We start from the raw sequence: 25,018 nt of genomic DNA, 5'->3' as shown, positions 1-25,018 counted from the left end.
CTCCCATAAAGCGGTTGAGGGTCTAATAAAGTGAAGAGGAAGCTAAAAGCGAGTCTTACCGAGTAAAAGGCTGCCAGGGTCCGCGTTACTCAGTCGCAACCGGACGGCGCCAGGGTAAGCCTGTAGGAGTCAGGAAGCATATTTAAAATCCGACCCTCGCACTGTCTAACGAAGTAAGGGGCAGTGTCAGACTATGAAGCTTACCTGAATCGGCGTTCATGGAGGTATTCCCTGGCGTGCTGTTGTGCTCAATCCAGGAAGTAAAAGAAAGGGCGGGTGTAACGTGATTGGCCAGTGCTCGTGAGGGAATGGTCATAGAAATAAACAAGGGGTGTCAATTGCGAGAACCATCTTAGGTGAGGTGATAACCATGCACAGTGACATTTCAAAAACCATATTTTGCAGGGAACATTTCTGGAACAATAAGTTGTACAGTACTAATTCCAAAGTTTTGAAAAGGAGTCATGAGTCTGATCAGTCTAAATTAGCGCAGTCCATTCCTCTTGAAGATTCAAGCCCGAATTCAGGCTGTCTGTCTTCAATATCCATTTTAATTCTTCTCTGTTCAGCAGGCGTGATAGGTCGCCCCCTCTTGGTGGTATCCGGATTTGTGTGATGACCATCCAGCGAATTTCATTTTCAGTGTGCCCACTGCTTTCAAAATGTTCAACCAGGGGTGCATTTGCAGTTTTGCACCTGATGCGGCTCCGATGCTGGGATATCCGTTGTTTAATCTTTTGTTTTGTTTGGCCCACATATATTAGGTTGCATGGACACAGAATAGCATAAATGAGATTAGAGCTATTACAGTTCGTCAGAGTACGCAGTTCATTTTTCACATTTTTATACACAAATTCTTTACTCTCAATTGTCAGGTCACAAACCACACAGGAGCCACATTTAAAATGGCCCAAAACGGGTGGTAGTGACCAATGGTCATGTAGGGTAACACTCCTTCCAATTGAAGGTGGTAACGCTGCCCTCACCAATTGATCTTTAAGGTTTTTACTTTTCTTGAAAGCAAAGAGTGGGGTGTCCCAGTTTAGAGTACCTGAATTCAAAATGTGCCAGTTTTTTCTTATGCATTGTTTTACCCTATTGGATATGGAAGAAAAAGTGGTCACACATACTACTTTATTCTGACTCTCACTTTGTCTAGGCTCCAAAAGAACCTCGCGAGGACAGTACCAAGCTCTTTTCATAGCGTGTTTTATTAGACGCTTGGGGTAGCCTCTAAACCTGAGCTTCTCAGATAGTGTATCCGCCTCAGTAAAATAGTCCTCTTTCTTGAAACAATTCCTTCTCAGCCTCAGGAATTGTGAGTAAGGTAGACTATCCCTAAGTGCTCTCGGATGACAGCTGTTATAACTAAGGAGGGTATTCCTCTCAGTAGCTTTGCGAAATAGGGATGTATATAGGAGGCCCTCATGATGCTGAATAGTAAGGTCTAGAAAGGGTATGCTTTATTTGTGGTGAGATAATGTAAAGGTAAGGCCATTGCAGTTATTACTAAGCCAGTGTGTTAGGCCTGGTAAATCTTCAACAGCGCCATCCCAAATTAAAAAAATGTCATCTATGTAGCGTTTCCAGATGTGTATACCCTGGTGAAATGGATTACTGTCCGACAGTATAGTATGTGTTTCCAACCAGTCCATATATAAAATCGCCAGGGTAGGAGCAAAAATGGCGCCCATGGAACAACCACGTACCTGCTGGTAGTAATCAGTGTCAAAGAGGAAAAAATTCTGTGTAAGACAGACCTCCAATAGTTGTATTATGAATAGGGTAGGTACCCTGTGGGGACGGGTCCTTGTGTTCAGTATGCTTTCCATTACAAGCAATGAGTCTCTCTGAGGGATATTAGTATATAGAGACTCTACGTCTAATGTACATAGAGTCTCATGTTCAGGGTCAAAAGAAAGGTTCTCAACCAAATTAATCATGTGCATGCTATCCCTAATATAACACGCAGTTGTTGGCACAAAGTCCTTCAAAAAGAAATTAACATAATGGCCCAACGGTTCCAAGACTGACCCACACCCAGACAGTATTGGGCGGCCCGGGAGATTGTCCAACCTTTTGTGGATTTTTGGCAGTGTATAAAGAACAGGAGTTCTCGGGGTGGCAGTGTTCAGGAAATTAAATTCATGCTTGCTTAAAATACCAGTCTCAAGCCCTTCCATAGTAATGGTTTTAATGAGTTTCTGAATATCCTTAGTGGGATTACAGGGTAATCGACAGTAGTGGTCGGTATTGGATACCTGGCGTAAAAGCTCATTCTTGTAGTTTTCAAGGTCCTGAAGCACTATCCCCCCTCCCTTATCCGCAGACTTAATAATCAGGTTGGTATTATTCTTAAGAGAATTGATTGCCAACTTCTCTTCCAACGAGATGTTATAGGGTATAAAGAGATGGGATTTCTCTATATTGGAGACTTCCGTCAGAATTACTTTCTCAAAAGTTATGATCTCTTTAGGGATCATGCTGGATGTAGGAGAGAAGGTAGATGGAGGGCGAAAAGGAGTCGTGACACTCTTGGACTCCATCGGGTTAAGCTCAAAATATGAGCGTAGCCTCAATTTCCTAAAGAAGGTAAGTAGTTCTGATTGTAGGTTTAGAAAATTCGGGTAGGTGGTCGGAACAAAAGACAACCCTTTGCTGAGGATGGACAATTCCTGGGATGACAAGACATGGTTAGAGATATTAAAGATAGGGATAACATCCAGATTAGCAGAATTTGTTACCACTGGTAAAACTTCTGCCTGGTCTGGCGTTCCCCCGGAGGATTTTGCCATCGTTTCTGTTGCTTTACCCTGCCTCTTTTTGGGGTTTCTGGATTGCCCCTGGATAAAAAAGGAATCTGATTCGGTCGATGTCCACTGCCCCCCTCACCAGGATCCGAACTATCGGATGAATCTGCTGAAGAGTCGGTGAACCCCACCACAGTATTCCTTTTGTTAAACCGTCCCCAGGGTCTCGGGGTTTGCTGATACTGCTGAAAGTTGCGATTTGTATAGAAGTCTTTGTTTAAGTATGGGTAAGCACGCTCCAAAGTAAAGAGCTTGATGTCTTTTTTAACCTTATTAGATTTTTTAGTTTGCTCAATGCGATGAAATTCAGAGACTGTTTTACCAATTTTCTCTAACAAGGCTTTTGCATCAGTGATAGTCTTGTCATCAACTATTTGCTTCTCTAGATCTTGGATAGTACCTTCAAGTTTTTTGAGTTCCTCTCCTGCAATTTCTATCCCTAGCACTAGCCAGTGCCTGGAACATGTGGTACCTATGCCACTAAAGCCTGATATATATTTTGGATTGTCCGTAAAGACTCCTGGAATGTTTCTAACCTGGAGGCCAAGGGGAATCGTGTTGGATTTGAGGTATTGGGTAAGCATTAAGGTCATCAACTCAAGTCTCACATATTTTTTCTTTTGTTTCTCAAGCTCATCAGAGAGATTAGTACTACTTGTAACATTAGTTTCGTCTTGATCAGAGAATAAGGAAGGACCTGCACAGATTTTGTTAATATATTCGACTGAATATAGGGGGGCTGTGTCAGACATCACAGTCAGAAGGGCAGTGGTGAAAACCGCTTGTGCACAGGTAGAGAAGCTAGTGACCACTTAGGAGAAGTGGGAAGGAGGTCAAAGCCCTTGCAATCTATTGATTGCGCACAATTACTTTTTTTAAACAACAAGGGACCCCAATTAGTCTGCTCGGGACCTCGGGGAACAATTTTGTAAAACAACAGTGGTCCCATGCAAGGATAAAATGCAGTAACAATAAATATAGACGAGAATCCAATCTATATTTTAGAGTGACATGTCCAGCCGGACAGAGGTCACTCAAGTTTACTCAATAAACAAGTATCCAACATATAACAAGAATACCTTCCACAATGCCCCTGTGAGGTACACAAGCCTGTGCCCAACACTTGCGGGGTAAGTACAGGTGAGGAAGTGGTAGAGAAAGTTTAAAGGCAAAACAACGTTTTTCTGCTTACACATTCATTGCACAGAAAATATCAAGTTGCACCATTACATTAATTTCAGGTTTTTTCACCTGTAGAAGACAGCGCAATAATTTCACTGTGCATGGAAGGAGTATGTTTTTACACCTTGCACTGAGAGTCACTTCATGAAATTTTAAATGTTACTTGTCCTGGTTTTTAAATATCATTTTTCTTACTCTTTCCCTATTTTTCTTTAGGCAATTTGAGGTTTAGTGCTATAAGGCAAATAATTTGTTTTTGTCCTGATGATGGTTCCAATTATCCTCTAGGGGAACCGAAACGCCGTCGACTTGCTCATGCACCATATACAAACATATTTGATTGTGAAATTAATGTAATGGTGCAACTTGATATTTTCTGTGCAATGAATGTGTAAGCAGAAAAACTTTGTTTTGCCTTTAAACTTTCTCTACCACTTCCTCACCTGTACTTACCCCGCAAGTGTTGGGCACAGGCTTGTGTACCTCACAGGGGCATTGTGGAAGGTATTCTTGTTATATGTTGGATACTTGTTTATTGAGTAAACTTGAGTGACCTCTGTCCGGCTGGACATGTCACTCTAAAATATAGATTGGATTCTCGTCTATATTTATTGTTACTGCATTTTATCCTTGCATGGGACCAACATAGAAGAGCAGCCACTGAACCTACAACCTCCACCCCATTTTCTAAAGACATCAGCAGAATACCCTGCTATGTTACGCTCCATTTGATCTTTATAGGTTGTGGGAGAAGTAGCTCTCCCCCTTTGTCCCTGAGTGTACACTTTATGGGGTAATGGTTCTCGAGGTTGCATTCACTCCCCCACTGGTACACTGTCTTTTCTAGTTAAAAAACACAGTGGGTAATGTCTTCAGCTTCCACTCAACATATAAGTATCAGAGCAGGCCTGCCTTTCTCTTACACGTTATCTCTCACTCAGCCACAGATCTTCAACACTGCTAATACTTTGAGCCCTTTGTAGGGTCTGCTTCCCAGCAACCTCATTTCCTGTCGACCACCGGATCCCGAGGCCTCTCAGACGCAATAGTCCCTCAGGTGTAAACCCGCTGACTACAGTTGATAGGGCATGCAGTGCAGTGTGCTTGTTTGTATGGTTGTTTTTTTGGTTTGCATAGCATTGTGTTAATTTGTACATTGTTCTTTTCTTCCTTCTTTTTTTTATGCCTACTTGATTCTTGTTTTCATATTTTCTTTTCACTTCTTTCCCTCTTCTGTTTTCCCTAGCTCCCTGTCCCGTAGACTGCTAGTGGGACCTGACAAACCTCCCTGCCTGCACCGTATCATTCATGGCCTTTAGACTCCTCCCTTACTTCTGCAAATTTCATGCCCGTGAACACACCCGTGCATACTTTTTCCTGGAAGGGCAATGGTCTAAACGATATCAAACACAAAAAATTGATTTCTTACCTCAATTCCAAAAATGCGGATTTAGCTCTCCTTCAGGAGACTCATCTCACTGAGACAGAGGCTGAGAAGCTACGGCGAGATTGGGTGGGTAAAGAGATACACAGTTGCTGTCCTTCGCGAACGTCGTGTAGCCATTTTGATTCTTAAATCACTGCCCCATGTTGTGCTTAAAACCTGGGCTGATTTGGAGGGTCTCAATGTATTCGCCAAACTAAAGATCACTGGGAAGAAATTTTGCATAGGTTCCGTGTATGCGCTGATGGGACCGAAGCGCGCGATGGGACAAATGGCGTCTCCTACATCCAACAGATGGGAATACACATACTTGTCCCCGGTTCATGACACACAATCATGGCTGGATTTTTTCTTGACGTCACATCCCTTGCTACCCCTTCTTTGCAAGCATTCAATACTAGAGAGGGCAATCTTGGACCACTCCCCTATAGCCCTGCAGGTTGATATGGGCCTGTCACAGGCAATTTATAAGCCCTGGCTTCTTAATCTGTCTCACTACAACCAACCAGTAGGTAAGACCCTGCTTAAAACCCATGTGCATACTTACTGGGAGAACAATGATGGCTTAGTTGACTCTGCTTTAAAATTACGGGTGACGGCGTAGGTGACAATCAGGGGCAGCTGATGGGGCATGCAGCACTGTCCAATAGGCAGAGGAAGGTGCTTCAGAAAGCACTAGAGGTGGATATAGTCCACCTCACGCTCGCGTATACAGTGCACCCTTCTGCTGATGCCAGGCGCAACCTTGAGAAGTCATGTATGGACCTAAATACGTGTTTTAGCGCCAAAGTCGAATATGCACTACAGAGGTTGAAACACCGGCAATATGAACAGGGAGGAAAGGCAGGAAGACTACTGGTGGCGCAGTATAGGCAGAGGGAGGCAGGCATGGCCATGCCTGCTATAATCGCTGACTCAGGAAATTCGGACGCTATTGCATCCTACTATAGGGCCCTCCACTCCCTGCAAATTGTCCAGGGATCAGCGCATATGAACACCTTCTTGGATGGTATTCACTTACTGTGTCTCTCAGAGGAAGGCAGTAAACACAAGGAGATGATAGACGGAGGGCTGAAAGTTTTCAAACACTCACCTGCAGTCACAAATCTGTGTTGAAACCGTCATTGTTCTTTAGTTTACTTCGCCACCCCAGTTCAGACCCAGCCATATGCAAGTCAGTCTTGTCCCTGTTCTTTATGGGAACAGCCCAGCCCGAACTGCCAAGACAGGTCTTCTCTGGGCCAGAAACAAGCATCCTGGGACAGGTTTTGTGGTAACACTCCTCATCAGCCAGTATAGCTTGAATCCAGTGGCAAAGTGAGCCAGGGATTCACGTCTGGACATATCCTGCCAACTTAGGACAAACAAAGTAAACACAAGGAGATGAAGGACAGAGTCCTGTAAGTTTTCTGACATTCACCCCCAGTGACAGTTCTGGGTTGAATCCTTCATTGTTTTTTAGTTCACTTCGCGCCCCAGTTCAGACCCAGCCATATGCAAATCAGTCTTGATCCTGTTCCTTATGGGAAAAATCCAGCCAGAACTGCCAAGCTAGGTCTTCCATGGACCAGAAGCAAGAATTCTGGGACTGTTTTTGGGGTAACACCCCTCATCAGCCAGGCTAGCTTGAATCCATTGGCAAAATGAGCAAAGAAGCCACTTCTGGGCATACCCTGCCAACGTAGGGTGAAAAAAGCAAATACAAGGAGATGATGGACTGAGCACTAAAACTTTTCAGACACTCACCCCCAGGAAACTCAGCTGGAAATAAGGGGTCCGGGTGGGACCGGGCCCCCAACGGGGTGAAGAAGCAGCTTGAGGCCACCAAGGTTGACAGCTCGGCTCTCCCTGAGCATCGGGGGAGCTGCTTCTCTTTTATTTACAGAGATTGGAAAGAGCAGCCCATAATGCTTTGCAGGGCCTGGACAGGCCTGCATAAAAACATGCCTGTTTTCAGCATGTGGTGGCTCCAGGAGAACGGAGTCACCACTAAGTGGTTGCAAGGGTGCAGGGGGAGCTGCAGGAGCATGCAGACTCCACCAGCACGACGTTTGGAAGTCCCCACCCTCAGTCTCTGGGGGACTTAAAAAAGAAACTCTCAAGGATTATCCAGGGTTTTTAAAGCTAAATTTATTGCTGGAACTTTTGTTCTGCAGCTGAAGTTTGGGACTGCACTGAAGGGTGCTAAGTTAAACCTGGATGGTCATTGAAATGACACCCCCTAGAGGGGGAAAGGTAAAATTACACAGTGGTGCATTCACATGATGTTGAATCTTTTTGGGGATTGGAAATCACATATGATTTGGAAATCATAAGTGAAGTGGGGTTATGTTGCTGGACATTTCTGCTAGGGTGTCTGGTTGTATAGGCCTAATTCTGTGATTATAACTGTGATGCCTTTTAGGGTCTTTATTGCAATGCATTATAACTGTTATCCTATATGATAAGTACCTTCCATTCTAAAGGGATGCTAGAAATGTATTCTTGCTACTGCGTTAGGTGAAGAAAAAACCCAGACTGTTAGCCACTAACTGTAGAGGTGTTTACTGTATGTTAGTATGATATGCTTAGTCAGGATTATGTGTCACTAGGGCAGGTGTTCCTGTTATAAATGCTTGTAGAGATAATGGGGTGGGTCGCCACTGGATGATACCAGTGGGCAGGGCCCTTACTCCAGGTTATGGCCAACCTACTGCATTAGGGGGCAAGATGATGTGCATACATGGGAGCGGTGGTACTAGACCCCAGACCCCCTCGGGAGGGGTGGGAAAGTTAGTCAGTGTCAAGTAGTAATTCCAATAGCTTATGTACATTTATAAATTGATGCATAGTATTGAGTAATGTGTGTGTGTAATAAATATACTCTTCCTTTTTATAAAGAAAAGTATAGACTGGACAATCAACTATTGAGTGTGTTTTCTGCGTACTTGTAAATGGCGATTACTAGCTCACACCACCTCCCTTGAGTAAGCCTTAGACTGCTCTGCAACACTGCCCTCTGAGAGTCAAGCGCTACAATGGGGTGTTTGGTTCCCAGTGAAGGACAATTGTAGACATGTTATTTGTGCAGCCTTCACAGATACTGCCTCGTTTTTCAACAGTCACAGAATGTAATTTTCATCACAGAGTAACCCAACATGTCAATCTTGGCTCTGCCATAACCAACAGGGTTGATATCTATTGGTAGTATTTTAATATTTTGTCCCAAATTGTTCACTTCAATGCTGGTCACCCATCATGGTGTAAGGAGACCATGAAACCTTTAAAACTCTCATCGTCTCACCCCCATTGTCCACCATATCCCCTGGCATTTTCAAGCAACCACCATCAACCCCACCGCAGACACTTCATTTCCAACTTCTGGTGTTGCCCTCATCACATTCCTTTTCCCAATCTTAAACACTTTTACATACTGTTCCTTTTTCCCACACTTCTTGCATGATGCATTCCTCACAAAACAATTTAAACTGCTGACAAGGTGTGCCATACTATCACACCTGTAAGATTTCACATCTGTGCTATTTACGTTAATTGAGAGTTCTTAATTCCAGCTATATGCTTCTTTGTGGTGAAAATATTACCCATCCCTGACACCTCATTAGTCACCTCTACCAAATGTGTATGTATCTTGTTAGAAATTGAGGCTACTGGCTGGCAGTGTGTTAGACCTGGCATCTTTTGCCATGTTTCCCCTGTCTTTTTACTTTCTGACCTCCCGGTTTTGTTTTTGCTGGGTTAGTGTCTCTGTGCACATTCTCACTGCTGATCAATGCAAGTGCTCCTATTGTAAATTCTGTTATGGATTGGTGATTCCATGATTGGCATATTTGAGTTACTAGTAAGTCCCTAGTAAAGTGCACTGAGGGTCCAGGGCCTGTAAATCAAATGCTGCTAATGGCCTGCAGCACTAGTTGTGCCACCCACATAAGTAGCCCTGTAAGGGGTTCTCGGACCTGTCATTGAAGAGTCTGCATGCATTATTGTAATGCCATGTCGACCTGGTAAGTGCTCCCACTTACCAGGCCCTAATCTTTCCTTTTCCTACCTGTAAGTCACCCCTATCGGCAAGGTGCTGTGTATATTAAAGGCAAGACATGTACTGATGTGTGTGACATATCCTGGTAGTGAATTACAGTGTATTTCGTTTTTCACTATGGAAAGGCTATCTGTCCCATACGATAGAATGGGAGCTTGTTATTAACATCTTACACGCCTATCTTCCATTTGGGACAAGATAGGGAAATGGGCTTAGTATGCCTGAACCCAGAAGATAAAAATGTATCTTTTAGTAAAGATGATCTTTATGTTCTGTGTTTGAAAAAACACTTTTAGAAATTAGGTATTTTCTTACCTAGCCATCCTATGTGCCTCTGTTGGGTTTGTGGATTGACTGTATGACTTTGGAGTGACAGGGGCTGGGGATGTACATTTACTTCAGACAGCCATTCCGGGGGGGGGGGGTAGAGGTGTGTCCTGCCATTCCTATATGAATCCGGGCTGTGCTGACCTGGGCAGATTTTAGAGTATTAGGAGGAGATTTCCTTGCACCTGAATGGGCCTGGTCTGCCTTGGACAATGCTGTCTCCACCTCCTGCCAGGAAGTCGGGCCAAAGAGGACATAACTGGTTTGGGCTGGGCACAGACACTCTCTGCCCCAGAGAACAAAGAGAAATGCAGTATAAATATTGGGGCCCAAACCCCAGAACTTTAGAATTCGCTGGAATCAAGGAACCTGCCAAGAAGAAGAGCTGGAAGACCTGCTGGGAGGAGTACTGCCCCTTTGCTGTGTGTTGCTTTGTTGGGTTGACCTGCAGTTGCTACTTCTGCCTTGGCCAGGGAAAGGACTGGGATGAACATTCTTTACTTGTACTGAGTATCTCCAACGGCTTAAAGTAGAGCTTGCCTCCTGTTCTGAAGTCTCAGTGAACTCAAAGGCTTAAATGACCTCTGGGTACCACCTCTGGAACCGTGGTTTCATTTGCCACAGAGGGGGGCAAGCAACCGACTACGTCGCTGGCTCTGTGTCCTGAAGGCACCGCAGAGGCCACCGTCCACATCTTGCACGTAACCCAGGTCTCACCGACAACAAAGACATCTACAGCCGTCACTGAGCCGCTACTGGCACCATGACCTGTGGGCACCGCACTCTGCACCGCCTCGCATTACTTCGCCACCCTGGTCTCACTGACGCTGTCGTTACACACTGACGGCAACTTCCATTTCTGCATTGGGGCTTGGGGGCACTGTTCGTAAGTCTCACAATGCCCCATCCCACACCGCAGTGTAGACTGACCAATGCCAGCTCCTTGCAACCGGCTTGTCGTCTACACCGCGATCTGTCAGCACCACAATGAGTCCCGCCTTCACTACGCAACCACGGCCAAAACGTTAGCCCCGATTGTCTTCTTTCTGGGTTGATCTGAGTATTTTATCTTTTTAACAACACCTTAATTTATCCGAAAGAGTTCATTTTAGTTCTAAGTGTGAATAAACAGAAATGTTAAATTGGCCAGGGTTGTTCGACATGGCTGTGTGTTAGCCCCTACTGTATTCATTTTGCACATAAACGATTTAGAATCCTGCCTGATAGATGGGACTAAGGCCACCTCGGGTATGTAACAGAGCAATTCCTACTTTACTTCATGAAGATAATGCTGAATTGATAGGCCAAGACAGCAAATGGTTAAAAAAATTCTTAAAGGCTTTGTCTCCTTCATAGATGATCGTTATCTTAGCACCAATTTTTAGACTTTTGTTATGCTTGCAGGCCAGACCACTCTATATCCTTTCATTTTTCTATGATGGGTTGTCACCTTCAGATGACCAAGGCTCGGTCTTTGACAGTTCAGCTGGCTGGACTGAGCTCCTCTCTTATAGACGGAGGTCATTCATAAATAGTTTTCTTGTGTGTTCAGTTTTGCCAGCAGGCTAAGCAGGAAGTGTTTTCCACACATGATCAATATATAGAATGAAACGTGCATCTCTGCTGCTTGCTATGGTGCTGGAGTTTGGGGGTATGTTGATTCCTTCCCTCTACAAGTGGAAGAGAATAAATGTTACCATCATCATACATGTGCCTTAAGGCCGCCCACATTTTTCTTTTATTACCACTTTATATGCTTTTGTAAATGTTAGTTAATTTCCTATCGAGCGTTTCTTATACCTGTTCTTAAACAAGCTATTTTTGCACAATGCAGGCATACTGTCCTTTTTTTACAGCAGCTTAACACCCCACTACTACTATGCTTGGCTCTGAGACCTTTTTGTTTGCTGTTAAAAGGGATTCGCAAGGGACTAGATGTGTAAAGCCTAAGGTATATATTAATGTTCATTTTCTTTTATATTCCTGTCTTATGTGCAACATTTGCTTTTATGGTTTACTTCTTAAACCTAATACACATGCAAATGAAGTCAGCAAACGTTAGTTCAGTGCTCATTAAACAGGTTTCAGTATGAGACCAAGCAAACTAATTTGCAAATAAAAGAACGAACAGCTCCAGTCTTCTTTGGAATATACTTTGGTACCGTAACTCCTAGTGGTTTCAATTTCTTAGTACTTTTGCTGATCAAGTTGTATTACGTATTTCATAATATTTCCTCTTGATGATTTGTCATGAATTGAATGCCTTACCTGTTCCCCTTGTGTGGTTGAAGTCTCCTTTGATGACTTTGCATGATTTTCCATTTCCGTTGCACACACCACAATGATCTTCTCTCAGCATGGACCCTAATATACCATCACAGCCGACTTTCTAGGAAATAAAGAAAGGGAAAGGATTGCTTTCAGGCATGTGCAATGCCTAATCATATATACTTCATACAACTGTTGTATTGCATTTAATTGTCCTATTAGAATGTCACCCAGAATAAGTACTATACTTTAAACATTGAACTCTGGCACAGCAAGTTATTAGTAACTATCCAAAGGAATCAATATTAATCCTGTTATTATACACAGCAAATGTGGTTTTATCTCAATATAGCGTTCTTTGTATATGATGCGGATCCCGACTAGAAATAATGGAAATTTAGAGGAGGAAATATGGAAATCGATATCTAGTTAAATTGTTGCAGTTTACATTGCTGGGGTAAAATGCATTATGATTTTATTATCTTCTCTTTGCAAATCACTGAAATATTTATTATTAAATGTACTTCCTTCCGGAACAGGTGTATATCTTGAACGGCATTGAGGACTTTTAAGTGTGATTTACCAATCAAATGGCAGACAATTATGCAGATATGTAATTGAAAGTAATTCAGTAAAGGAATTCGATAACTGTGTACTACATTTTTTTTATTTTAAAATGCTTTAGTAGGAAGATGTATTATACAAGACAGACAGGAATTGCTCACATGATTTTATGATTGTCGAATGTCGATTGGATTCAGAGGTCCTACTTTATTTAATACATCCTTCAAAGTTATTAAGGGGTCGTTATCCACATGACTGCACCAAGCTTTCCCTGAATATTGAAATACTCTGAAAAAACAGTTGTACTCGTGAGCTATACATGGTGGTACTTTACCCATGCAGTTTTTGTGTCTTGTAATTTGGGAGTTCGTTTTTGCAGAGTAGTACACTGCATGGCTGAAGACAAGTTTAAAATATTTCCCATTGTAGTCAAGCTCAAGTCAAGGAAAGCTTTATTCGACTGATATTTTAGCAGTCATACATGCACATAGAAAGACAAAAATATATTATTACAACAATATACGCATTTTAAAAACAACAGTCATATTAATATTAAAATATCAGATGTTATTAAAACAACAGCAATAAAACCATAAAAATATAAAAAGCTTGCTATGCTATACTTCATTTGTTATAAACGAGTTCCCTTGGAAGAGTACCTTCTTAAAGAACATGGCTAAGCACCAGGTAGTTTGTTCATCCTCCAACAGCTGAAGTCTAATTAATGCAGGGCAAAAGTTGGTAAAATCCAGGCTTTCCTCTACGCAGCATAAAATTAGCAAAATAAGACCAGATGGATGGTGGACTGTGTGAAATGATTGTCACACAGACACAAAGGCAGATCCCGTGACCAGTCTTTAGTCTAAACCAGATCAATAAGCATCTGTGGAAGCTACCCGGTACAAATGTAAGGTAATGTTCCACCTGAGTAGTAGTTATAATTAACTGATGTTGCCTTACACTGGGTTTTAACATTTCTCCTGTCATTCTTACTAAACCCAATAGTTCAAGGCACTCCTTCCCTAGAGCCTTTCTGGAAAACTCCTGTAAGGCAGTAGGGTCGGTAAAGTATTCTGGGTGCCCAATATCCTTCATGAAATCATGGATATACTTTATCCAGCGGATCTTTAGGGCCCCTTCCAATTTAGGTAGTCCTGTATGATCTCCCTGTTTAGCTTTGGATGATCCTTTGACCAGATCCTTTGCCATAGGAGAACTGGTTCTATTTTAATGAGGTCTGAGAGGGAAGGAAGGCCTAACTCATCATGACAGGCATAAGAGGGTGTGCTGGCTGGCACTGATAAGGTATATCTTAGAAAAGAGTTTTCAACAATTTGTATAGGGAGGGTGTTAGCAAAACCCCATACTCCCGCCCCATATATCATATTTGTGGTGCATTTAGCCTTATAAATTTGGATAAGGTACGTATGAGGTGGTCAGAGTCTATTTCTTTTCAAAACATCAAATGTCACAACAACATTGTATTTCTCAAATTAAAAGCAGTCCATAGGTATAGTGCATATTTTATTTTAGCACATAGATTAACGGATACTTAGTATCAATCAATAAGTTCCGGAAACTGCCCTTGGTCCCCCTGGTAACAACATTCCTTCTAATTAATTGCAGGTGACAATTTTCACCATAGGAACCCAAGATGGTCCTACTCTAATGGCCAATGGATGGCCAGACGTAAAGTATGTACTTATTTTCCAACCCAGTCCATATGTACCTCAGACTCTTTTATTGTAGAGATACATTCATTCTAATTGTATCATTTGTAGGCGCTCTTTCCCTTTTCGTGTCCTGAAGAAGACCCCAGCATGAGGTTTCCATTAACCCTTACACCAGGGGTCGAAACATAGACACATCTCTTCTCTAAACATAGGAGAAATTATTGGAATAACACTAATCCTATGTCGAAGAGCAATACGGAACTACTGATCTAAACTAGACTGTAAAGGGTGTACTGCATTTTACTGTGATTGTTTTATGGTCACAACACCTTTACCCAGTCCCCACCACTATCCCATCACACCCATCCTACCTAATTACCTCTCTTTCTGTGTCACTAAGAGCGCGATGCTATATTATTGTATGAATAATATGTTGTATTTTTTGACAACCACAAGTTACACATATGATGAGTTCTCAATGAATGGATTCACACTGTTGATTATAAGTTTATTTGATCCACTGAATTAATTGTGATGTTTTTCCGTATCTTTGTTTGATTCCACACTTTCCAGAACTTATTGATTGATACTAAGTATCCGTTAATCTATGTGCTAAAATAAAATATGCACTAACCTATGGACTGTTTATAATTTGAGAAATACAATGTTGTTGTGACATTTGATGTTTTGAAAAGAAATAGACTCTGACCACCTCATACGTACCTGATTGACTGACCCAGGTCAGATAGTTTTTAGGGTTTATCCCGTTAAAACTCACTACTTATAAATTTGGATAAGCTCACCTGGCGGTTTCCTAACTAGCTTTCTTGAGAAAGACGCAAAGGCGGCTGTTGTCTTAATGAATGACAGTTCATTTGCAAATATAGCTTGTGTCCACGAGTCACCTTGGTTAAATAAAATACCCAGGAAGGAAAAACTTTTTGTCTGAGCTAAATTTTGTCTGGCCACAAACATGCTTTTCATTAACTGAATCCCACAGCCACAACTCATAGTGAAAATCTTAGAAATGTTAGTGGTAAGGCCAAGGTCCTTCATAAAAACAGTAAAACTATCTACAGCCCTCTGAAGCCCTATTTGAGTTCCAGACATTAAAACTGTGTCATCTACATAAAGGAGAGTAGGCATGGGGCATCCATTCACAGAGGGAAAATCTTGATTATTCCTGAGGAGAGCTTGGCACAATACATTAACATACCAGTTAAAAAGAAAGGGGGCCAGCACACAGCCTTGTCACACACCCCTCTTACCAGGGAAAACAGGTGTTAGCTTGCCAGCCAAACCAAAGCACTCACTCGCTGATGCACCTTTATATAAGCGCCTTACAAAAAGTATAATGTGGGGATCAACCCCGACAGCTCCAAGGACCTCCCACAGCCTATCATATCTTACTGAATCAAAGCCGCGGTAAGAGCAACCTTTCTTAACTTGCATATATTTACCGACCAATGAAGCCAAATTTAAGCTCTGCTCAGTAGTTCCAAGTCCTTCTCTGAATCCATATTGTATATCTGAGTTTTCTTCTGCCCAGACTTGCAGACGTTCCAGAATAACCCGTTCCACAACCTTAACCATAGAATCTATTAGAGAGATCAGCCTGTAACACCCGGGATCATCTCGGTTCCCTTTTTTAAAGATTGGGACTACGATGGATTCCACCCATGTTTTTGGTAATGGGACCGTACAACTAGCATTGATCACTTGTGTTATAAGGGGGTCCCAGAGCAAGGTGCTTGACTTAAACAAATCCACAAGTACTTCCAAGGTGAACTGTAGATCTACATAGTCAGTGGACTCCGCTGACATATCACTAACTTGGAAGTGTGGGTTCAACTGACCATTATACACCTTTGAAAAGTGTTTAATCCATAGCTCCTTTGATATAGCGATTTCTATTGTGGGGTCACCCGTGGGTTGTAAAAACTGAGTTTTTACTGCTCTCCAAAAGGCAGCACTGTCTTTCAACTGTGCAGCACTATGAAGGGATTCCCAAGCTTCCCTTCTCTGGGCACATCTTCTTTCTTTGAGGGCCAATCTATACTCTAGTCTTGCCTGCCTGACCTTAATAAAGTTTCTGGGTTGCTTGCGCAACTCCTGTTTTAAATTGGTGAGTGCCCGTGTACGTTTTGTGGTAAGCCACCCCTGTTTTTTAACCTTATTGCTAAATTGCACCAATAATAACTTCCTGACCCCAGCCGCAATTTGTTGAAAAGAGGGTAAAAAACCATCTTGTGGGGCTGATTCACTCAGGAAGTTTTCAATGGCTGTTTTACATTTTGTTACTAGTTGTTTTGTAACAACTTCAGGATCGACCTTTGTCCACCGCAAGGTGTACCCATTGGTTCTATTAAGTGTTACTTTTCCAGCCATTTCTACAACATTATCAACTCTGGCAAACCTATGTGATGGCAAGTTGACTTCTTGGCATAACGGGAAGTGGTCACTCATAGGAATGTCACTCACCTTAAAAGAATTCAGCCTGTTTGCGTGGTTAAGTGAGACCAATATATAATCTACTGTTGAGGATAGACCTCTTCCGTTAAATGTTAAAGGCATAGGAAAGGGTCTAACCAATAGGCTGTTCACGAAGACAAGCTCGGTGCTCACAATCAGCTTGTTAAACAACTCCCCCATCATAGTGTGACAAAAATGGGGACTACGTATGCCCTCTTCATCGATGTTACCACAAATCCTGCTATCCTTGTGTGGACTTGTCGCAAAATTAAAATCACCCCACAAATTATCATATTCTCTTTTCCACTGGTATTGATGAATGAGTTGATTTTGCTGCCAAATTTTAGTATGACATTACCTAAGTTATCTGGGGGGATGTTGTTATAAAAGTTAACCAGAATAGTACAATGGGTCATATTTTGATGCAATTTTACCAGCTGATAGTAGCTACTCCCCAGTAGAAGGTCTAGTTTGTCCGATGCAAGTTTATTTGAAATAGATAAAATTACACCACATTTGATTATTCATCTTACTATGCAGCCCTGCAATGTTCCAGGAGATGTCTTACATGGAGAGCAATCGCCGCAAGGCGTAGTTCTCAGGGCAGGCAAGCTCAAAGGGGGGGTGGGGGGGACTAGAGCTTGGACCAGGGTTAGTAATTCACATAGATCTCAAGAGGTTAACTAATGTGCTACTCCTGAGACCACTCTCAAAGGATTCCCTTTCGATTGTCATGTGAAGCAACCTAGGAACTACAGTCTCTTGTGCTGCAATGCAATCAATAGGAGGTACTACTACCATGGTGCCTCTGGAAATACCCACACCAACATTTAGACCCCCATTTGATGGCTTAAGTCAGTCATTATTATCTAAGGTATTGAAAACATAATAATAGTTGTTAACTTGAATGGCATACCTATGTTATCTCAACCCCCAGTCTCCGTCCGCCTCTGGTATACGCTGTGGGAGGCCATGTGGTTTGTAGAAATAACCCAGGGGTATAATGTTAATCCCCGTATATTTAATTGCCCAGTTGCCCGCCTTGTCTAATATTGTTTGAACCAGGTCTGGTGACCCAAATGTTAATACTACACAGTCACCCTCTATTGACTTTTTGGATCTACCTATCCAACCGATCCGCCGAGCCATCTTGAACCCTGAAAAAAGCGGGTTTGATAATCCCGTTCTTGCACTTAACACATGCAGTGATTTGTTTCTCAGTGTTGACCAATGTTCCCTGGTTCCATGTGGCAAAAGAGAGACATTGGCCAACACGATGGTACAAGGCATTGCTTCTGGGGAAGATGTAATATGTTTGAGCAGGACAGGCCTCTCAGGGGTTGATTTTGTTGTCATGGAACATTAGATGTCTGGGCCCCCTCCCTACGTACATAATTATGTCTGTCAGGGAGGGGTTCTTTTTGAATGTTCAGCAGCGGCTCTTGTATAGTCGGTGGACACTGTGCTGTGTCTACTTGATTGCTGCTAACAGATGCATCACATATATGCGGCCTTCCAGGACCCGCCATGTTATGGCGATTGAATAAAGGGTCCAATGAGACAGTTTGAGATGTTTTCACTGTTCCAGGACCTGGAATATCAGACTGAATAGTCATAGAGCCCCCAATCCTGTTAGGCAGGGCAGACGTGGTTCTACATTGACATGTATTAGTCAGATGTGGCAGAGTACTACCTGTGAGCTTTTCTAATTTATCGATGCTCGCTTCCATTTGGGATAGCTTTTGAATCAGCAGATTCAATAAAGCTGACACAACCTCACTCATTTTTGTCCAAAACTCCCCATTGTCATTATACTGAGGTCGGGTTAAGGTTAGGGTTTTTGGGGTGAAATCCTTATGAGTCTGGTTAATTTTCGGACAATTACCCTCCTCCTCCTCCACAATTTTAATTTTGCAGCCTCTTTTTGGTAGGGGGTGAGATTGCCTGTTAGAACCCTGCCCCTTTCTTTTTTTAGACTGGGTTGCGGGACTACTCCTCTGGTTAAATGTAACTTTTGGCCTGGTTGAGGTGTCACTTATCTTGGGCACATCAGTAGTCTTTAGGGGCCAGATGTAGGAGCCTAAATACCGGTCGGTAACGGCCGATTTCGGCCGTTACCGACCGGTATTTAAGAATTGGCATGTAGGGGCATTTATTTTACAGAATCAGTAAATTTACCGATTTGGTATATTTACCGATTCTGTAAAATACCGAATCAGTAATTTTACCGATTCGGTAAATCCAAATGTAGGTGGGACTCTTCTGAGTCCCAAAGGCAATACAGATTCGGTATTTTAACACCCAATTCAATTGGGTGGTAAAATACCGAATCCAGGTGTGCATGCGCATGTGTGCATGCACACCTATGCCATGTGACAGACAGACATGCCCTTAGGGCATGTCTGTGTGCCACATGGCACACATGCCTGTATTTGGGGTGCAAGAGGGTAACAAAGTGACACCCCCTGCACCCTTGCAGAATTCGGTATTTACCGATTCACTAATTACCGAATCGGTATTTCCCATTGATTCCTATGGGCTTCACAGCCCATAGGAATCAATAGGAAATACCGAATCGGTATTTCAACATCTGGAAATACCTACATCTCCCCCCTTCATATTTACCGATTCATAAATAGCGAATCGATAAAATTCGGTATTTATGAATCGGTAAATAACATTTACCTACATCTAGCCCTAAGTCAGGTATATGAATATGCAACTCATTAGTCGAGGAAAAATTAAGTTGAAATTTAATGAGCTCAGCACGGCCAGAAGTCGCAGGCTGACTTGGGGGGGGGGAATTCTAGCTCTAACGATAGTCTACGCCCGGTAAGTGCAATTTCGGGAATAAGGGCTGACTCTGCCCTCAACAAGAACGCATCCAAAGTCCCCGCCACACCCTGACCTGTTAATGTTTTACGCTTGGTCCTTATTTACGGTGCCGTTTACAGCTATTAGTGCTCGTTATAGTGACCACCTTATACCCTCATACCTTGGTCTTAATGCCAAACAAGGATCCACAAAACTCTACTAGATCGGAATATGACAATGACATGGCCCAGCCTGGCCTCCTTCAGCCTCTGATGGGCTCAGATGGGCAGGCCCTTGGCACGGGCGCACCTGCTCGCATCACACCCACCCTGTCCACGTTATAAGCGCCTCCGGGATCTCACCCCTTCCGTTGGTGGCGTAGGCACTGTGTGAGCTGCTGGGCAATGTGGTCCGGTGGCAACAAAGTATCAGGGAAAAGTTCAAAGGCTCCCACGCTGCGGGAGCCCTGTCCGCGTTATAAGCGCCTCCAGGCGCTCTCCCCTTCCGTTGGCGGTGTAGGCGCCACGTGAGCTGCTGGGCAATGTGGTCCGGCGGCAACAAAGTAGCAACAAAGTATCCAGCAAAAGTTCAGAGGCTCCCGTGCTGCGGGAGCCCTGTCCACGTTATAAGCGCCTCCGGGATCTCACCCCTTCCGTTGGTGGCGTAGGCACTGTGTGAGCTGCTGGGCAATGTGGTCCGGTGGCAACAAAGTATCAGGGAAAAGTTCAAAGGCTCCCACGCTGCGGGAGCCCTGTCCGCGTTATAAGCGCCTCCATGCGCTCTCCCCCTCCGTTGGCGGTGTAGGCGCCACGTGAGCTGCTGGGCAATGTGGTCCGGCGGCAACAAAGTAGCAACAAAGTATCCAGCAAAAGTTCAGAGGCTCCCGTGCTGCGGGAGCCCTGTCCACGTTATAAGCGTCTCCAGGCGTTGGCAGCGTAGGCGCCGCGTGAGCTGCTCGGCAATGTGGTGCAACAAACTGGCAACAAAGTATCAGGGAAAAGTTCAAATGCTCCCCCACTGTAGTCAGATTTCAATGTCTTCTAGGCCAAATAGAGTTGTCTTCAGCATATCTTGGCTAATACACAAAGAAATACATACAATATCACCCAGCAATCTGACCAGAAAATTGACCCTCCAGGTCTTTTTAGTGAGGCATTTCCCTATGTTTTTTTCTTCAACAACAGAGCAGAGCATCTAGATTCTAGACGGAATCGAACTGAACATTTTTCATGTTCAAAAGAACAAGATGACAATATTGTAGAACTGGTCTTGTAAGGAACAGTTTAAAACAAACCTGCAGGCAAATTCCTGCGAAAGCTTTCAGAACAATTTCAAATGACTGAATTGTACGACAAATTCACCAAGACTTTTATGTGCTTCGTGGTTCCTTACCATAGCCCTAGATATGACATACTCATGTGTAGTCACAAATAAACATGTTTAGTGGAAAAGACTGTGATTAAGAGTATCTTACTTCAGAAAATGCATGAGCATTGCAAACATATGTCTGGAGTAAGAAAAAACCTGAATTGGGCCCAATATGCATTTTATACCTCCACATAAAGTTGCACTGCATAGGTGTTTGTCGTATTCAGAATTGTTTTGAATGAATGTTAATGAAAAGTATGCGCATAAGACATTACACACATAAATGTTTGATACATGGACACTCCCAAATATTTATTAACAGATTCAGGTCAGAGATGCTGGGGTGCTCTATGTGCAATTTAAATAGCATAAATGACACCTGACATAAGTATTGTGGTCTATGTATCATCTAGAATAAAAATTCTTCGTTGGGTGCAGACTTTTCTCATATTTGCTCCACTGGGAAATCATTTTGTAAAGCATATTTAGGATACAATATTTTTGTCAGAAAATATTTTAGCCACAATATTTTGCTACTATAAGTGCCACAAGTGAATCTGAGGTGCCTTTATTACCTGAGTCAATAACTGACTAGGAGACTATTTATGCGTGGATAATATTGCTATTGTAAGCAGCCCATGGAATTTCGGGTATTTAGCTTGAAATCATATGTTAGGTGGGATGTTATTTCATTTTACTATGCAGGTGCAAAGTTCGACAAACCATAACGTGCATTGATTTTGCTGAAAAGGCTTTGCATTTTGTCCTACTGAAATGCATAGAAGTGAATATCTGTTTGTGAGGGTCTAAAAAGGTCTAGGTAATAAGGGTATTAACAGACATTAGTCACAATAAAATTAACTTATTTGTGATGCTAGTAAATGAATGAGATATATTTTCACACAATTGTGAATAATAATTTTACCATGAAAAAATTCTCAATCTTTTCACAAATTTGATAATTTGTCTTTCAGACAAGACAGCTTTGGAAGACATATGTAGCAATCAAAAAAATTAAAAGGACAAGAGACCCTGAACAAGCTGATGCCCCAGAAAGTGTAAACGGGTGGTGGAGCTAACTGTTGACTAAGATTGCTGCATGAGCCGAGAAAGCCAGCACGTTAGCCCCATGAAGACAATCATCCTCAAGCCCTTGGGTGGCTTACCAACTGGATAGAGAGTGGGACTCACTAGGTGAACAGTGGAGCGGATCATGAGTCTTGCTGCAGGCCCCCGAGCACAGTGCAGGCAGCAGATAAGACCACGGTTGCAAACTGAAGAGGGCCAGGCATCCCCATCTCGGTGGCTGAACACCGACCACAGCGACACTGCTGCTCTAAGGGGGGCAACTTTCACCTCCCTGGGCCTAGAGAAGCTGAGCCAGACAAAAAACTTGGCAGAGCAGACCATGGAAAGGTGACGACCGAGAGGGTGGTGCCGGCCACGGCCACAAGTGATGGAGCGAGGCAGACCATCTCAAGGCCAGGGGGGGCAAAGGAGTCCTGTACTTCCAGGATACAGGTAAAGGAGTTGCTGCAACTGCTCTCCAGGTACCGTGGAGCCGAGAGGGTAAGGCACCTTTTTTCGGGGCATGCAGGGGATCTTTGACAGCAGCCCACATGGATTTCCACACTGCCCTGAGGGGAGAATCATGATGAGGTGTGGGATACAGTCTCCCAGAACCGAAACAGTGATTAACTGGCATGAGGAGACCCTCTAGGGATATCTACATCCAAGTAATCCCTACAGAAGGTGGGCCACTGCACCGCAATAGAGCGGGCCCCTGAATGCTGAGAGCCAAAGGCAGGCAGAGTGTACTTGTGCATGTTAGGCAGCTGAGCTGACAACCATGGTGGGGCCGTCCCCTTACACAGGCTGGTGGGGTTGGCTAACTGGCCCACCGGGGCCTTGGGAGGGTGGCTAACATTGATGGGAGTGATCAACATGCCCCTCTGTATGGCTGCCTGGCCGTGGTAGAGGTCAGAGGACAGCTTGAAACCCTGAGTGACCGCAACATCTCAGACCCACACCTCTATACCTGGTTGAGGAATAAATAAGGCTGCGGACCTCTCCTGTCCATGGCAGAATAGTGAGCATTAAAGCACTTAAGATGGTAGTGGCTACAGAACCCCTCCCCCCAGCAAAGAGAGGATGTAGGTAGCTGGGGACAACAGGGCATGGATCAAGGACTGAACGCACATAAAGCAACAATCTTAGCAGCCTTTGAGGACACAAAAACCACCTTGGAACAAAAGATCAATGCAGTGGCCTTGGATCTAGGATTACTGCAGATGGACTACAAGAAATTGGCAGATAGAGTGGGGAAAACTGAGAGCACCCTGGCACAAATGGAACCTAAGGTTACAGAAAGTGATTTGATGATTTGTACCTTTGAGAGGACCATTGAACATCAATAAGATAGGTTGAAAATGCAGAGAGACGCTCCCAAGGTAATAATGTGCACCTTATGGATGTCCCAGAGAAAAGCGATGGCCTGAGTATGGAGCTCCCAACACAAACAGCATAGGGGCTTCCTTTCAAAGTTTTCAAGTGCTTTCTGAAAGTATGTTTTTTGGCCATTAAGCTTAAGCTATTAGGCAGGGAGTTCCAAAGTTTGGGAATGAGTTAGGAAAAAGAATGCCACCACTTCTCATTCTACGAATTTGGGTAGCTCTCACGAGTTGTGTATTAGTCAACCTCAGGATTCTACCGGGAGTGTACAGCAACATTAAGCCTCATAGTAAGGGTGGAACTTTCACATCAAGTGCTCAATGTGCCATGCACTGAGCCTTGAATTTTACCCATTGTTCAATTGAAGCATTCTGTGAAGGCCATACCAACTGGCCGAGTGTTCCCTTGCTTGGGCTTTCATTGAAAGAGAGTTATCTAGCCATACCCCAAACTTGTAATTAATTTTTTTGGGTGGGGGCAGTGCCTATAAGGCCAGCCTGATAGAGACTGGAAGTTCAGATTGTTGCCTAACATCATAGTCTCTGTTTTGTCCCAATCGAGTTAAGGCAGCAGCTGACCATCCAGCTAGCTACCTTCTCCTGTCATAGACAAATGCGTGGAGATTGTGGCCCCTGCTCAGGTAAGAGAAAAACACTGATTGGGTGTCATTAGCATAGGAAATGATTGACATCCCAATGATTGGACAATCTTAGCAAGTAGCATGTGCATGTGCATGTGCAAGTGCATGTAGAGATTAAAAAGCATGGGACTGAACGCAGACCAGCCAAGAGCTCCTCATTTCAGGGGGAAGGTGTCAGAGTAGCAGTATTTGTCAAATGCCTAGAAAGTTTTATTCTCAAGAAATGATGTAAGATATTTTAAAACCCAAAGGAACAATTGATGGACGGATTGCTAAACAATGCAAACATTTACACCCAATCACAAGGATCTGAGTTTTATCCATCATTCTTTTGTTGACCATGCCACCTCAGTTTGGACCTAGCCATATGCAAATCAGACTTTCTTGCCCCAAGTAAGATATTTTAAAGTACTGTCTGTAAATCCATAATTGTTAATAAAAATTCTGTGATCTACTGTGTCGAACGCAGCACTAAGATCAAGAAGTATAATAGCAGTTGTCCCCTTAAGATCCAACAACATCTTAAGCTCATCAACTAGTGCCAAAAGTGCTGTTTCAGTGCTGTGCTGTGGTTGAAACCCTGTCTGCAATGTAATTGGCTTATAATTCACTAAACAAAGTGGATTAAGTTTAGACTTTTTAACATGGATTTTACAAGTGTATATTTCCAAACAGGAGGAACTAAACCACTAGATAATGAAAGCTTAAGTAGGTCCAGTAGGACTGGAAAGCTGTATTCCAAACCTTGTAACAGAATATGGGGAGGGGTGGCATCAAGAGAGGGAACCTGACTTCCCTTGCTAAAAAGCACTGAAATTAGGTCTAGAGTAAGAGCAGACAAATCCTAGAGTTCTCTTGTGCCACCCAACTTGGTGACCGATCTGGTTTCCTTTTAATATTCTGGAAGGAAGAATAAATGTCTAATCTTTTTAAGAAAGAAATGGCCCTCACTGAACTGCGTATATTTAT

General features: G+C 43.2%; 1 protein-coding gene across 1 annotated transcript in view; it reads right to left on the bottom strand.

Moving 5' to 3' along the window:
* Positions 1 to 25,018, bottom strand: part of ADAMTS19 (ADAM metallopeptidase with thrombospondin type 1 motif 19) — a 1,315,906-nt gene that overhangs the window by 250,252 nt on the left and 1,040,636 nt on the right. Inside the window, exon 15 of the mRNA XM_078675613.1 lies at positions 12,068 to 12,188. Within this exon, the coding sequence (XP_078531739.1) occupies positions 12,068 to 12,188 (121 nt within the window). The remainder of the gene's footprint in view (positions 1 to 12,067; positions 12,189 to 25,018) is intronic.

Source organism: Lissotriton helveticus, chromosome 2_1, assembly GCF_964261635.1.
Source record: "Lissotriton helveticus chromosome 2_1, aLisHel1.1, whole genome shotgun sequence".
NCBI lineage: Eukaryota > Metazoa > Chordata > Amphibia > Caudata > Salamandridae > Lissotriton > Lissotriton helveticus.
Note: the sequence above shows the minus strand (reverse complement) of the source record. Positions and strands in the feature narration are given on the sequence as shown.